Consider the following 15,892-nt stretch of genomic DNA (forward strand, 5'->3'; position numbering starts at 1 on the left):
AAAAGGTACAAAGGGGACTCAGGAGTGGCTTAACCAGTGAAAGCACCCATTCTGAGCTCAACATGACCCCTGAACAGAACAGACACCACCAGCTCAGGTCTGGCCAACACCACTGCTAGCCAAACACAGTCGAACTGTGACTCTAGTGGTGATGAATGATGTGGACGAGAGCCAGCAGGGACCAAGGGATCACAAACTCCCTGTCTTCAGTGCAGAGGCTAACTGAAGCATATGACAAGTGCATGTTTCAGGAGAACACACACATGGTCACGCTCCCTGTCCTTGTGCTCGGCGTGTGTGAAATAAAAATAAGTATCCATTCGAAAGTGGAATCTTTCAGAAAAAAAACACACCTCTTATAGCAGTGGGGCAGAATGAAAACTGAGGCTAGCGTGTATTCCTCAGTTTGAGCTCAGTGCGGAAAGCAGCTGGAAGTCTCGGCAGCCTTACCCTCAGCTCCTCCTGCTGGTGCTTCAGGGTGTCGTACTCGATGGCTGGCGGAGGGAGCTGGTCGATCAGGCTGCGGGTTTCCTGAAGCCAGGGCCACAGCTCTTCATACGTCTCCCAGAACTGACTGGCCAGAGACTGCGCTCGCTCCAACTGGAGGCTCCTCTCGGAGCTCATCTGGCTGACGGCGTTGTACTTATCCAGGAGGGTCTTAATCTTCTCCTGCCGGATGGACACAGCAACAGCGATGACAAATGAGAACAAGCCCACCGAATCAAACAACATGCACACATCCTCTGAGTGAGCTCGCCACTTGATTATAAATCACTGGAAAGTGGGTTTGTGGTGTTGTGTACATATCACTTTCATTGTCTAATCTGAGCTGTTCTTTCAACACATTCGCTAGCCCTTCAACGAAACACTAGCATTAACTGTTGTAGAGACTATTGTTTTTGTCTGTGTAACAACTCTCACTGGAGAGAAACTGATCTTAAGTTCAGTGCACCTGTAAGCACTGCTTCTCCTCCTCGTCTCGGCTCTTCATCAACGCTTCTCCGGTTTTCACAATTCCATCAATGGTGTCCTTGTGCCTCATGATGTCCATGGAGAAGGCCTAGTGGTGATAACAAAGAAGGTTTTACTGCATGCTGCTGAGTGAGGCTATCGAAGGCAGTCCTGTTTTCAGTTAAATACAGTGAATGCAAGAGTTCTGAGTTCTACCTTCTGTGTCTGAAGCTGAGCTGTAGTCTGATCTGGCTCCAGCCTGATTTCCCCCATTGAAGTCAGCTTCCTCTCAGCTTCTGTCAGCCAGGCAACCTCAGCATCAGCTGCTTGTTCAAACTAGATCACATTTACACACAGTCAGACAGGGAAGCACAGTGTCTACATCCACCTACAAGTACTGTATCCAGGACAGAACCACTGTTTATTAAAAGGCACTACAAAACCTTGCATGGAGACATTCCCTTTTATAAATGTAAACCTAAAATTATGTTTTGACATCTGATTACAGTTTATTTGTTCTGGATGACATTTTCTCATAATTGCTTTTTTAATAAGGCAGAGATTTCACAGGGATTTTGCCATACAGTACATATTATGAAACTTCTACAGATTTACATTGAAGACAAATACTTTCTTTATCATGTTTAAAATGTCCTAGATCCAAACACATCATTGTTGGATTTTATATAGATAAGTATGAAAATGTCCTCAGAACAAGTTACCAGCCTTTAAAACACCGTCACAGTTCTTTTACATATTTGCTGAACAATGGACAGTAAAACACAATCAGGCAGATGGTTCAAACAATGGAACAATTAGCTTTGGTTTGGCAGGCAGATGTCTTTCACACTCTTAAATAACAATCTTCCAGGTTTTCAATTTGCATTCTGGTAAGAAGCCCTCTTTATAGCAGGCAGTTAAAGGCCATTAGCTTTTGCAGAATTTTTTATGGCCCCTGGCTGTACATACAGTGGTGCCGTTTACCTGCTGTGACTTCAGTATGGCCGCATCAATCGCCTCCACATGTTGAGAGATGGCGTCGGTGGCTGACTTGTACCTGTCGTTGTCTTCGGACACCAGCTTGTCAAGCCCCTCCCTCGCTCTCCAGGGCACCAGCTCCAGGAGGGCACTGCTCACCTCATTTAAACTGTCCACCAGCGCCTTGTGCTCTCTGGCTTCCTTCAGGAGCTCCTGAACAGGAATTCCACTCCATTAGTGACTCTGCGCACTGAGTGTGTGCCTGCAGTCCTGCCGGTCTGGGTAATTGTGTTATACAGTCATGACGAATACTCAAATAATTAGCTCAGCCCAAAGCCATTTCAATGGTCAATGTGCTGTCAGGAACATAACAAATTTAGTGTAATGGCTTCCATTTTTACATGCCAGGAAATTAAATAAAGAAAAAAACAATATTCATTTAGTGTCCTTTTTATGAAAATTAATTTGAGGAGAGAACAATTAAATATACTGTATGTCAGTGGAAGACCTCAGGTTTAAAGCATTTTTGTGGCAGAAGCACAATATAACCAGAATGACATCCTTACCATTCATAATAGCAATCAAGCTGACCTGGACAGTCTTACCTTTTGCCTCTCCTGTACTTGAGATAATTGTTCTCCCACAGGAACCTGGGCTTCAAAAGCCACTAGCTCTGCTTCAACACTGTCCAACCAGACACACAGCTCTTCGTGAGTCTGCTGCACTTTAGTTGCAAGTGACAGAGCCTGGTCCAAGGTCTTTGAAACACTGCTGCTCATCACATTGATTTCTGTATATCTGGCTTTAATTCCATCCAGTTTCCCTTGAATAACAACAACTTCATCACCTGCAATTAAAAAAAGCAAATAATTCTTCATGATACACCTAAGCACTGCAGTCATTTTATAATGTATCACAACCTCTTGAGAAACCAACTTTGTTGCCATGAGCAGCATGAATAGAAGTCTCTAAGTATCTGGCTCAAACCTGATCTTGAAAAACACTTTTTTACAATGAAGTTCTTATGTTTCACATATGCTCGGTAGTTGCACTCTGGCCTCCTCTCCTTTCTAAACCTTAAGTTATTGTATTTGAGTAATTTCTCTGGTGTCTTCTCACCTGTAGTCTGCTTCAGAAGTTCCAATCCATTCTGAATGGCTAAATCAACATTCTGTTTCCTGAGGAAGATGTCCTCGTGAAGAGCCTACACGAAAGACAGAACTTCAGCAACGACTAACAAAGCATTTGAAAGTGACAGAATGTGTACAATCTGTGAGTGAAGTCAACCAAATGCAAAAAAACCCAAAACAAATCTGAGACATGCTATAAATGAGATAAAATAAAACAACAAAAACAAAATACCAGCTGCTCAGTATGCTGCTTCTGAAGCACCTCCGTGTTGTAGTCCTGGACACACAGGTCACTCAGCTTTTCATGCACCTCATTTAGCCAGTTCATAAGAGCCACTTCATCCTCGCCGAAATGCTGGGCATTGGAGAAGGCCTGCTGGAGCATGGCTGCTTTCCTCCTGCACCTCTCCTGAAGCTCAATGAAGTGAGCCTGAGTGGCATCCAGCCTGGCCTGCACCAGCTGCTTGTCATCAGGGCAACTCAGAGTCTTAAGAGTCTGCCCAAGGCTTAGAGCTTGGTGCAGGTTTTTACTATGACCCATAATCTCTTCTTCTAACGCCTAAGTGATGAAAATGGAAATAAAATAACAGAAAAGGAGCATGCAAACAAATGAAAAATTATAATAAACAAAAGAGAAGAATAAGCACGATGATTGTACTTAAACAAATCATGAAGCGGAGAAATCATAAAAACGAAAGGGTGTGTTTATGATGAAAGAGGCCTACGGGTTTTACCTTGTGCTGTGAAATCTGCTGTTCCAGCTTTTTAGTCTGAGTCCCAATGGGCTCCGAGTTTGCCAGTCGCTTCTCAGTGGCTGTTAGCCACTCTGCAACAGGCTCCAGGGTCTCATGGAACTGCTGTGCTACCACTAGGATACTTTCCAGCTGTCGGTGCCTAGATCAGTGCCAACAGGAAACACAATTGTAGGCTGATTAATGAACAAAAAAAATTATGAGACAATTTTCTGTCTGGAATTCTAGACAAAAACAATGGATTTTGGGTATTTCATCCTTTAAAGTCATCATCATGAACACTTTTGCTAAATCAAAGCAGAAACAGCAATGAAAACATGCTATCAGTATCATGAGACGTTAATCAATCAGATGTTTATGTCCAAGTGTTGGCCATAATGCTGTATAAAAGTTGTAGGTTGTAGTTACTCCAAATTTAAAAAGGGGCAAGAACCCTGTATTTATGCAGCTTTAACACAATGTATGATTAGAACCCAAATAAAATTAAACTAACAATTCAGTGGAAAAGAATGAGAGCATCACTCTACAATCTAACCCTGCAGCAGCTGTTTGAAGAGAGAGATGACTTTCTTTTGGCATGACTGGTAATGCTTTCAGAATAGTTCCTACACCTAAGAGCTTTGAGGTATTTAAGCCCCAGAAACAGGCGATATCTGATAAGAAGCTTGCTACAGCTTGAATGTGGATGTCTCCGGCAGGCCTTCTCATCAGCAGGTGGACTTCAGGCCGTTTCACAGACCTGCTTTCTGCCTTCTTCAGCAGCGTGTCCCAGCGCTGCCCAAGGCTGCCAATCTCTTTCAGAAGCTTCTCCTTGTCCGCTGGCTCTGCCAGCTCAGACATTTTCCCTTCCTCATTTTTAATTAACTCGACCGTGGGTTTCCGGTCATCCAGCAGCCTCTGCAGGAGCTGTTACAAGAAAAATAAAAAGAAAAGTATGCAGTGAAAGCAAGTGAAGCCGAGCTTGTGTTGTACGGACTCCTTAAATGAGAGTGTCCGGTCTGGGCGCCTGACTGCTCGGGTTACAGGACTGTAGGTCACCTGGGCTCACCCAAGACAAGTGCAGTAAAAACTACCAAATACTGGGTATTTGAAAGAAAAATAATTTTTATATTTATTAGAATTCTTCTAAAATGATTTTATCATTCAACTTCACTTGCTCTTTGTGCTTGCCTTCAAATTCATGTGCAATGATCCTGGAAAATACACACTTGTTTGGAAAGGCTAGGGCACAGCAGAACAGAAATATAATATCTTTGCATCTTCTCAGAGGTATTTGCATCTCTGAAATACAGATCTCTTATAAAACAGACATTAATAAAGAAGCTACTGTGTACTGTATATGTGACAGACACCTCATATGTCCTCCTTTTACTAGGAAATAAGCACAAGTAGGGACGTACTTCTAAGACCTGCTAACCAGCCCATGCCATATAGATACCATAAGTTTACTTAATACACCATGAAAATCAACCAAAATCTGGCAAATAACTAAACATCTTGACAGGAGACAAACATAGTACCACACAGTTTTCTATTATAAAAGGGAATATTATAGAAACGATCACAGCCCAGTTCCTGAATGCACTAATCTTCAGAAGGATGTGATGAAGGGGAGGGATGAGATGTCCAACGCATCTACTTGGGCAAGACTTATACTGCAAGTATTCAAAGCCGTGCGTGGAGAGACTGCATGAGGAGGAAGTGGCGTCGCTGAACGATCCCAGGGTCTCATCCTGCTGTTTCAAGATAGAGTCCAGGGAACCGGCTTATACAACAATGGATGGACTACTTGTTCCCTACTCCTGCAACCTTTTGGGTACAGAAGTGCTGCACTCTTATTTTAATTAACTCACACTCTCAGCAGACGTAATGCAGGAGTGCACATAGTACGGCTCTCAGTCCTGAGCTTTAAAGTACAGAGATGTGCATGATTGCAGGACGCCACCTTTCATCCCTGCTGGCCCCCAGCTCCACCGTGCTAAATATGAACTTCTCAATTCACTGCCAAAGACTTGGGCCTCTGCAATAAAGTGACTTACTTTCTGTTCCTGAATCTGAGCCTTGACCACCTTGAACTCGGCAGAAGGGGGTTTTTGGTTGGCCACCAGGTCCTCTGTATCTGTCAGCCAGCTGAGCAGCGACTCCAGTGCATCCTGAAACCTCCCACAGTGCAGCAGGGCCTCATGAAGCTGGGTGGCTCGCTCAGCAACCTGTGGACATATTGTGTGGATACACCCCCTTAAACATATTAGCTCTTTTTTCCCCCTTCGGGGCATATTTCATCTTCTGCCAGTCCCATTGAGACACTTAGTAACCATAAAGCAAAGTATAAATGTCTTGTAGTTCTGCAAACACTGACAGACAAAAATTGATATGGTTTTTATCACTGCAAATGGCTTCAGCTACAGTGACGTGATATATGCATCAGTGTGTACCTTCAGAGTTAATGAATGGAGCAAATGAACACTCACAAATTGTAATTACTGCTTAAGAAATGTTTCACATATATTTGTGTTGAGTATGACCTATTTTTCAGAAACATACTTTTCATAAACATAAAATGAAGAAAATAAATGGAAAACTGACAGAACAATTGAAATCATGTACATTCTTTTATAATTACAGTATTTTCTGAAGTCATACCTTTCACATTTCTGAAACCCAGCTGCCTAGCAAAGAACCAGCATTTATTGAACTACTGTACTTCAGCAGTACATTAGAGAAGAAAGCACAGAAGAAAAGGGAATGTGAAATAATGAAAACGGAACAAACCTTTTTATTAAGTGTGTTCCACCTAGTGTTAACATCTTCCAGGTCCTGTTCAAGGCTTTGGGTTCTGCTGCTCTTAGCAGCACTTTGTATGAGGCCTTGACCCAACCAGTTCAGGTCTTGCAGTTGCAGTTGCAGGGGCTCAATTTCTTCTTTCTGAAATACCTACAGTTCAAACAAATAATGTAGTAAACTGCAAACAGCTATGCTGTGGTAAAACATGCATATCTTAAGAGTAAGATTGTGTCTGAAGAGTTAATGAATGCAGTAGACAAACAGGCACAAAGTACTGTTGAAAGAGCAGGAAACACTCTTTGTTTTTTCATGGTGAGGGACATTACCTCAGATTTTCAACAGCTCACTACTGTATATCCTTAAAAGCAACTGCAGCACAAACAGGAACCCTTTGAAGGAGGTTTGAAGAGTTTGGTAATTTTTTTTAACATGGATAATTTTTTGTCATAGGGAATATTAAATATTAATTCAGAGCTTATGTTACCCTTTTCAAAGGAGGGTTTCCTCAGAAAAGGTCATTTAAAAACATGTTTGAAATTCAGTGCCTCTACTTTTATGCTCATCTACATTTATATCAGACAATTTAAAATTCAAATGCAATGCCAGCCTGGAAATCAGATGTAGTTTTCCTTCTTTAACTGTAAAAGAAAATATTTTCTGCTGACTTATAGCATGTAGGAGGGCGCAACTGACCATGCTAAACAAATAAGGACTTAACATAATCATTGTTTATTCACCTGGCTTTTTGTTGAGAATGTTAGTCTTGCAAACATATCTAACCAAATCAGAATTTTATGCATATTACTCAATTTCAAATTAAAATAAGCAAAGAGGCCATTACAGCTTTAAACATCCAATATTATACTAGGAGTGGATTATAGCCAAATATTTTACAACATCCTGGGCCAAACATTTTAGATTTATGGTAAACGCAAGTATTTCTGTGCTAGTTACAAGCTATTTAAAAGTTTCACATGTCTTTTAGTCAAGCTGCTTCAGAAATCTCATTAATGAAAACATAACAGGCATGTTTGGGATTGTTTAAAAAGAATGATTGCAAAGATAGAGGCCCATTAAAACACACTGTTGTAAATGCAAAAGCTGAAAAGTTTACATATTTCTTCTTGCGAAAACACTCAAAACACGTGGTGAAAGACAACAAGGAGAAAGAAACTCATCATTCACCTCCAAGTTGTGTAGGATCATAGGTACATGTCAAAGGTTAGCCAGCACACTACACTAAATCTGTCTGTTTTGTAACCTGATAGGCAGGACTGCAATGAGGCAGGTTACCAAGGAAACCTAATCAAAAGTGGTTGACTTATCACAATGGGTGTTAACTGTGCTGACCACTCAGCAAGCTGTCCTGACTTGGTGTTTATAGACCACATGTTAAATGCACTGCTTATTGGATACCTTGAAGGAGAAAGGACTGCTTTTGTCCTTTACAGGGCATGTGGCTGTTGTCTCCACCATGCTGTCACTCCCCTCATCCATCACCAGGCCATTCAATGGATAGTCTTCATTTTCTTTTGAGCTGGCTAAGTCTTTTACCTCTGTTTCCGCAGCACCGCACCCTGAACTTTCTGGGTGGAAGTCACCGGGAGCTGCACTGTCAATAGCGCCCGTGTCTCCCAGCTCGTGTCTCGCTCTTTCTTCAGTGACCCCAACACATTCCTGAGGGACAGGAAGCTCTTCCAGCAGTTCCACCGTGGGCAGCTCATTGTAATCTGAATACGTTTTGGAATAGCGATTGTGGCCTCTGAAGTTGATCCCATTTGGCAATTGTGTTGTTGTCCATTGGAACAGGTTCTCATTCTCTCCTTTGTTTTCCATCTGATCAGTTCTGCTTTGCTCTGTTACACACATGTCTGTATCCAGACGCATTTCCTGTTCTGTAACATCGTTGTAATATAGAGAAACAGGAATCAAGTCATGGGCTGGGCTGAAAAGATGCTCCTCTCTGTCTGAACTTACAGAACATATTGCCTTTAGGTCCCCTTTAGCATGAACGGCTTCCATGAAAGACAGGCTTCTCCCACCTGTGTCAGTCTTATGTACGGAGCGATTCCTCAGCTCTCGCTCAGCTGTCGGGCTGCATAGGCCCGAGTCCTCTTCTGAGGTGAGAGAGTTGGCAGTGCTCCTGCCTCTGCCACTTCTCGACAGATCAGACACATCAACACCCTCTGCAAACGAGCTCTCACTTCGGTTGGCATATTCCGCAAAGCTGGCAGGCGTAAACATTCTCCACGATCGTCTGTTTTCCTTCTTGTCCCCATGAGACTTGGCCTTGGGCACCACCATACCTGAAGTCCTGATAATGTCACTGTTGAGCTTCAGAGCATCAAAAATCATTTTCTCATCTAGCTTGTTTGTCTCACGGCTTCTCAGCTCAAAGACGCTGGAAGAGGCCAAAACCCCATTGCTGCACAGCGTACCCATATCCAGAGTCCTGTGGCAGTATGGAAGAGTGCGGTCAGTAAAGTGCCGAGATGCAAGACTTCCTTTTGAACCAGAGTCAATCTGCTCATTGAGCCTAACGGTGTCGTAGATTGATCTCTGAGGCACGTAGCAGTCATCAATGTTGAAATCCTCCTCTTCGCCTTTACCCACACAGGCAGTGTTCTGGCGTAAACAGTCAGGTCTGCTTAACGGCTTCCCCATATTTTACAGCTTTGGCTTCTTTATAAATCAACACAATTGGAAGTAATTAAAATAAAAATGGCTAGGGAAAATATGCAATTTTTAAATACTATATATATTTCATGAGGTTTACATGTTACTTTCAGTGCAAACAAAACCTACCACTTGTGCAAACCTAGATCAAGACTACAACAAGAGAACAAAGATGCTTAATGGCTTGTATTAAAATTAAAATACATATTAAAAAATTACTGTATTAAAATTAAAGTTCCTGCTTTCAAGCAAATTTCAGATATTGCTCTTATATATTACTTCATACAAAGCTAGGTTAATATTTATAAAAATATTATTTGTAGGCAAACAATAAACTATCATAAATAAAGATGGCTTTTAGCATTAATAGAAACAAAAACATCTGATTATTTACAGTGTGTATGCAAATACTATAAAAACTAGTAACAAAAATATCCTTTTGATACTGAAAAGTACAAGAAAAAAGCTTTTCTTCTGAAAGAAGCTGAAGACGTAATGGCTCAGAAACAGTACAATCTTCTCCTTAGTTTCCTTTCAGTTCATGGCTCTGGTTTCCACAACTTGAGCACTTTGCTTTGTCACTGCTCCAACCCATTTAAATCCTTCTGTCAGTTACCTTGCTTCAAAGAATTTGCTGGTTGATTCTTCCCTTTCCATTGTGAAAACTTTAAACATATTTTCACACTGCAACAACGGAAAGCTCGACTCAGAGCCAAATTTCTAAGTCTCTGTCTGTCGCATACTCACTTAAAAACAGAACCCATAAGCATCCCAAATGCTGCAAGACATCTTTTGCTCCCGTTGCCAGATCCCAGTAAATATCCACGGCTCAGCAAAACAAAAGACAATCCACTTCCAGCAAACAGCTCCAGATAAAAAGCTCTTCTGCTCTCTCCTGGCTTTCCTGCAATGACAGACACCCTCCTAGCAGTGAGCTCAAAGGCACGCCCCTCTTCATTACTCAGGCAACATCTGCCACAACTCCATTCCTACTAGGGGTGCTCTATCACATGTTGATTGGTAGATGCCTGACCTCTTTAATTCTCTCCTTCTGTCTCCATGGTCCACATGACTTAACTTCGTAGTCATCTTTTCACTAAACACCATTTGTCTTGTTCCAGAGGACAGAGCTGATGCAGTGGGAGGAATCCAGAGGCTTGCAAAAGACTCACTGAATGCTGCACCAATCCAGTGACATCATGCAGGGCAGAAACAGATCTTTCTCCTCTTTTTCTCTCTTGTTTTTTACAGACTGGTTATTGGTTACTTAGGCGTGCGTTGATGTCCTGCGAGTTACTCCGGAATGTGGAAAGCAGCTCTGGTCTCAGGTAATTTAACACCAGGATCATTGCCAAGGCAATAAAGTGTTTTTCAAATCCAGGAGCAGAGGAGTAGAAATCACCGCTATTTATTTTGCTTTCACCAGCGGAACAATGGAAAAATAACTGAGTGGTGTTGGAGTTGCTCGATGTAGGAGCAATGCGACTTTCAAAGGGAAAATCTGGCAAAGGCTTGTAAGTGGTTAAAGTGATAAGGAGGATTTAGTCAAAAGATATTCAGCAGGGGGAATCTCAGACAGGTTTCTGGATGCAATCCAAGCTGTAAATTGAAAGAAATCAGCCGATCTAACTTGCTCTCCTCACACAGTGAAAGCCATGTCTGCTTTGGTGTACAACCTCCTTTAAAGTGTCTGTTGGATCATTATTGTCCAAGCTAGAAAACATTTCAATCAGCATTTGTAAAAATGTCATGTGAATGAAGAAACATTATCTAAACGATTAAAGCAAGCTGTTAAATCTTATAAAATGTCAAAAAAGAGCCTAAAAAACTTGAAGTGTGTGAATTAATATTTTTTTTAGCAAGGTCTAAACACAAGGCTGATCTGCAGTAATCCCTTCATCCTCGCTGGAAACAAGAAAGTTGTACAAATGCAATAAAGATAACGCTGTAGGTGTAATTGAAACACCCTTTCGGAAGATTACTCGATAACTTCAGTTCAAGGCATTACAGCCTTCATGAACAAGAAATTGATTGCTGCTTTCAGCATGAACTATTTGCTCAAACTAGGAGAAGAAAGGAGCTTATTTAGTCTTTGTATCGTATAGATCAGGCTTACAAAGATCCTCCACTTTGGAAAATAGCTGCTCTTCCCTGCTCCACTACCATGAGGCCCACTGACATCTGTAATTGTTGTCAAAGAGCTGACAAAGCTTTCAATGAAACAAAAAAAATGGTCTGATCATGTGCTACAGGACACTACTCCATAAACATAAAAAGCAAAACTCAACTGCAAAAAGATCTGCTAAGTTTATGCCTTTTTATCTAATGCAACTATAAAAACATGTAATATGATCCCTGTGGAAAGTTAACTCCATCACAGAACCACAATGCATGTCTGACAGCACCCACATTTTAGGACACAGATCTCAGGTTTCTGAAAAGCCACTAAAACACAGCAGTGGCGATGATTAAGCTTTACTTAGCACAAAGACATATTTTCCCCCACCTAAGGGGTAAAAATGATTCAGGTAGCAGAAATGTTTGTTTCCACAAAGACACTGATGTAACGTCTGGGCACAAAAAAGAGTGTCACCATAAGCTTTTCACAGGAGCATATACAGATATTAGCTATAAACACATGTGAAAAAATGATGGCACTAAATACATACTCTGAGGAGTTGAAAAAAATACAGAAGAAAAAATGTAAACTAATCATTTATTAATATTGAGCACAATCTTGGCCTAGAACAGCACATCACATAGGTAGGCCTGCTTGTGAAAGAAACAGCTGAGTACAGTAAATCCTAGATGTCTTTCTAGTATATACTGCTTTGTTGAGGAACTCTAAATGAATTATTAATTTCATCAGTAATTGGGCAGAAAGCAAAACAAATATGGGAGAAAAAGTTCAAAGTTAAATGCCCTTTTGTTTTCTTTGGTTTTGTTGTTTCTCTAGTTGAAAAACATGTTTCTACCACATGAAAAAACAGCACAGCCCTAATCTTCAAACACAAGAAGAGCCTATTATGTTGTGTTCTTAGGACAAGGGTTTATCTGTGGGAACCAGGGGCAGAATAAAAGAGTAAATCAATGCAATGCTGATTTCTCTTCAGTTACATTATTACCAAAGTCCCTTAGGCAGCATTGCCACAGAGACAGTGAATAAAACAGAACAGGTTGTATACAGTAGCTTCAGCTGTTGTCATTCAGTGCAGGAATGAAGACCTATCAGTTCACACAGACAGCAAAAACATGCTGATTACTTAATAAAACTCTGAGGGTTAGTAAAACATATAAAATAGCATTTTATTCATGATGTTTTCAGAAACAGATAAGGATCTTCTAATCATGAGGTTAAAGTTTTTAACATTCTTATTTCACATTTGTGAAACCTACAGTACATTATGTCAGGAACATACAAACACAAAGTGCAGTGGCTGGTAGATAGGTATTTTTCACATTTTAAATACCTTAAAACTTTAATATTCTTTATGCACAGTTATATACGTACTGTAGAAGTTTCCAAGGAAAATCTGCATGGTACTCATGATAATATAAAATAGTTTGCTATTTTTCTCAGTTGTCTTTAAATAATAAATTTAATTTTTCTTGAAAGGATTTATTCCATGAAAAAACTGTCTGTAATCCACTTAAATTTAGCTACATATTCTGTTGTTTCTAGAAACTGTTAAGATAAAGCACAAATCTATGGAAAGCTAAAGAGGGATTATCAAGAAAACATATCAACATACGGTATCAAGAAAACAGAAGAGAAAATCAATTTTCATCAATACGCATTGTGAAAACTAAACATGCCATCCACCAGGGAAGACAGGTTTCATAGTTTGGAACATGAAGCCACAAAATCGAGAGAAGTTATCACAACCCGAAAACCAGCAGCTTTAACATACCACAGCTATTTGCCATTGTGTCTGTAGCAACCAAAACATCCTGAATAAATACTTATTGGAAAATAAGAGTGCCTGCCATTCTGTAACCATGTTCCTTTTATCACAGTTAAGCTACGAACTCAGGCAGTTTCAAGAAAAGTAGGTAAACCTAGATGTTGCTCTGTTCCACTGCTGAAAAAAAACAGCAAGAGTCAGCTCCTATGACTGCAACAGGAACGTTTAAACACACACAGCCCTGCTGACTCCCAGCTGTCTTTGGGCCTGTCACTTTCAACAATAGCCTCCAGTGTGGCTCTCTTTTGTTACTGCCAGATGCTCTCGAACAAAGTGAAGTAGTGATCCCTAGAGGACAGACATACACGGTCTTAACAAGCAAAGAAAACACTGCAAACCCGGGAAAGCAGACGTACAACAAACATGAAGCACAATACAGTTACTGATTTTATAGAACAGAAACAACGTCCTATTGCTGCAACTTATTTAATCATTATTTATTTCACAAAGCTATAATTGCTTTAGCTGTGCAAATATTATTATTTTTTTCAGGACAACAAATTGCTTTAGTTTATCCATCCCTGCTCTCTGACCACTTCATCTGGTTCAGGGTCAAAGCCTACAGTATCTCGGCAAGCAACAGGCACAGGGTGTATCCTGGCTTGAGCCCACTGCTTGCCGGTACAGGCTCCGGCTCCCCTATGACCTGGAAGTGCATAAAGCCATCCTTAACATTGTGCTTAGCTACTTGTGACAATCACTAATTACAAACATGCTCAGATGTCTTCACAAATAAGGCATCAGGCAGTGCATGCATTGCAGGCTAACAACCTTATGAGAAAGGATTAATATTTTTGTCGTGAAAATGATAGCCCTACAGTGCAGACTCTTTGGTGTTGTTGTTTCTCATCACAATGTGAGAAAGAGTACTCTGAATTAAACTCAGAATGCAAATTCTTATCATATTCTTTAAACAAACTTAGGAATTACCGTAAACAAAAAGACCATCAACAGAGTAAGACAACCAAACCAGAGCTGGGAATTTAATATTACAGATTATCAACTCGTACATTATGGATGTGCTATTTATTTTGTTGATTTTCTGCAAACTGAAGAAGCAAGTATAGACTTTAAATGAGGCCATAAATATAACCTGAGGGGTGTCTTACCTTGAAGGTGTCCAGCTGTTGATTGATGGTCTCAGTCTCCAATCCAACAGGCCCTTGGGATTCCTCATGTTCTTCAGCAAACCCTAGTTTTTCTAGGAACTTTTTTAGTTTCTTATACAGTTCATCCACACGGGTGAGGGTGCTTTCAACCTGTTCTTCTCTCCCTCTGGCTCTGTCCATTAACTTCGTGCATTGCTTGTTTAAAGCTTCCAGGTCCCGTTTCAAGCCTATGAGGTCAGGAGAAGCCTCAGTCTCCAGCATCTTCTTGCAGCTCATGTTGGCATTGACGGTGTTGGTCATCAGCTCCTGAAGCTTGCCGATGAAGCCCTGGATGTCATCTTTCTGGGACTGCAATGTGTCCAGGTCCCTGCCCACTGGAGCCATGCTGTCAAGCTCATCGTCAAAGTCAGCAAACTGAGAGAACATTTCTCTGATGCTGTTCTGGAACTGTCCGATTCCCTGCAGCCTGGCTTCCAGTGACAAGCAAGCCTCTTCCATCTCCTTGTTGACAAATTTGTAGTCCTTTTCCAGAGAGTCTACCTGCAGCAGTAGATCGCTCACCCCTGTTGCATCTGGAATGTCAACCACCAACCCCTGAGCAAGGTTCTTAAGGTAATCCACCTGGGTCTTTAATGCAGTAAGTGTTTTTTGCTGGGCCTTCATGTTGGTGAAATGTTTATTGCTGTGAGCCTGGGCTCCAAGGGAGACATGGGCTTCTAGCTGTTTTCTGGCGCCATCCAACTGGCCTTTAGCCTCTTTATGTGACTCATTGAACTCCTTCAGACGCTGCACAGTCTCTTCCAAAGAATCCTTCTTCAGCTGCAGTTGTTCAGTCATGTTGTCAACTTTCTTGTTAATGGAAGCTTTCTCATCTCTGATGACATCTTCGTCAGCCTGCGAGACTTCCAGCAAGCTGTCAGCAGCGTTGTTCAACAGCTCCAGCAAGCCACGGTGTTTATCCACATCTTTCTGAAGGGTTCTGACCTGGGAGATGGAGTCCTCAACTTTGGCAGGGTCAATGCAAATGTTTACTTCACCAATCTTGGTTTCACACTCCTCTATCCAGGGGCTCAGTTTTTCTACATGCTCTTTGTACTTCTGGGCCCTCTGAAGGCAGACCTGCAGCTTGCCCAACCGCTCTGCAGAGCTTTTCTTCAGCTCGTCCCAGTTTGACTTCAAAGCCGAGAGCTGGCTCATTAAAGCCATTTTCTCAGCACCTTGAGTGCTTTGTAAAAGGGCTTCTCCCTCCTTGACTAGTGTTTCAAATGGGGCTTCCTGCTCCCTCACAGCCTTCTGGAACTCAGTATGCTCCTTAAGGTTCTGCTGCAGGGTTTCAACTTTAGCTGAAATCAGGGGAGACTGAGACTGCTCATGCATTTTTTCATCTAACCAGTTTTGGAGATCTTTAGACATCTGGTGGAACTGTTGTGAGCTGGCGAACGCAGAGTTGAGCTGTTGTATCCGGTTTACTGCATTCAAGAAATAAGATCGTAATGTAAGAATATATGGAGGCACATATATGGGTCTTACTGTATATTCAATTCTGG

The 15,892-nt window shown here is 41.4% G+C and overlaps 1 protein-coding gene across 14 annotated transcripts in view; it reads right to left on the bottom strand.

Annotated features, from left to right (window-relative positions):
* dst (dystonin) overlaps window positions 1-15,892 on the bottom strand; it is a 172,066-nt gene that overhangs the window by 35,174 nt on the left and 121,000 nt on the right. For all 14 annotated transcript variants that reach the window (XM_069180055.1, XM_069180054.1, XM_069180064.1 and 11 more), the window contains 12 exons: window positions 14,346-15,814; window positions 6,584-6,745; window positions 5,851-6,021; window positions 4,551-4,717; window positions 3,794-3,953; window positions 3,292-3,618; window positions 3,049-3,133; window positions 2,535-2,776; window positions 1,936-2,142; window positions 1,168-1,287; window positions 953-1,060; window positions 451-669 (listed from right to left, as the gene is read on the bottom strand). In XM_069180055.1, the coding sequence (XP_069036156.1) occupies window positions 451-669; window positions 953-1,060; window positions 1,168-1,287; window positions 1,936-2,142; window positions 2,535-2,776; window positions 3,049-3,133; window positions 3,292-3,618; window positions 3,794-3,953; window positions 4,551-4,717; window positions 5,851-6,021; window positions 6,584-6,745; window positions 14,346-15,814 (3,437 nt within the window). The remainder of the gene's footprint in view (window positions 1-450; window positions 670-952; window positions 1,061-1,167; window positions 1,288-1,935; window positions 2,143-2,534; window positions 2,777-3,048; window positions 3,134-3,291; window positions 3,619-3,793; window positions 3,954-4,550; window positions 4,718-5,850; window positions 6,022-6,583; window positions 6,746-14,345; window positions 15,815-15,892) is intronic.

Source organism: Lepisosteus oculatus, chromosome 17, assembly GCF_040954835.1.
Source record: "Lepisosteus oculatus isolate fLepOcu1 chromosome 17, fLepOcu1.hap2, whole genome shotgun sequence".
NCBI classification, from domain to species: Eukaryota; Metazoa; Chordata; class Actinopteri; order Semionotiformes; family Lepisosteidae; genus Lepisosteus; species Lepisosteus oculatus.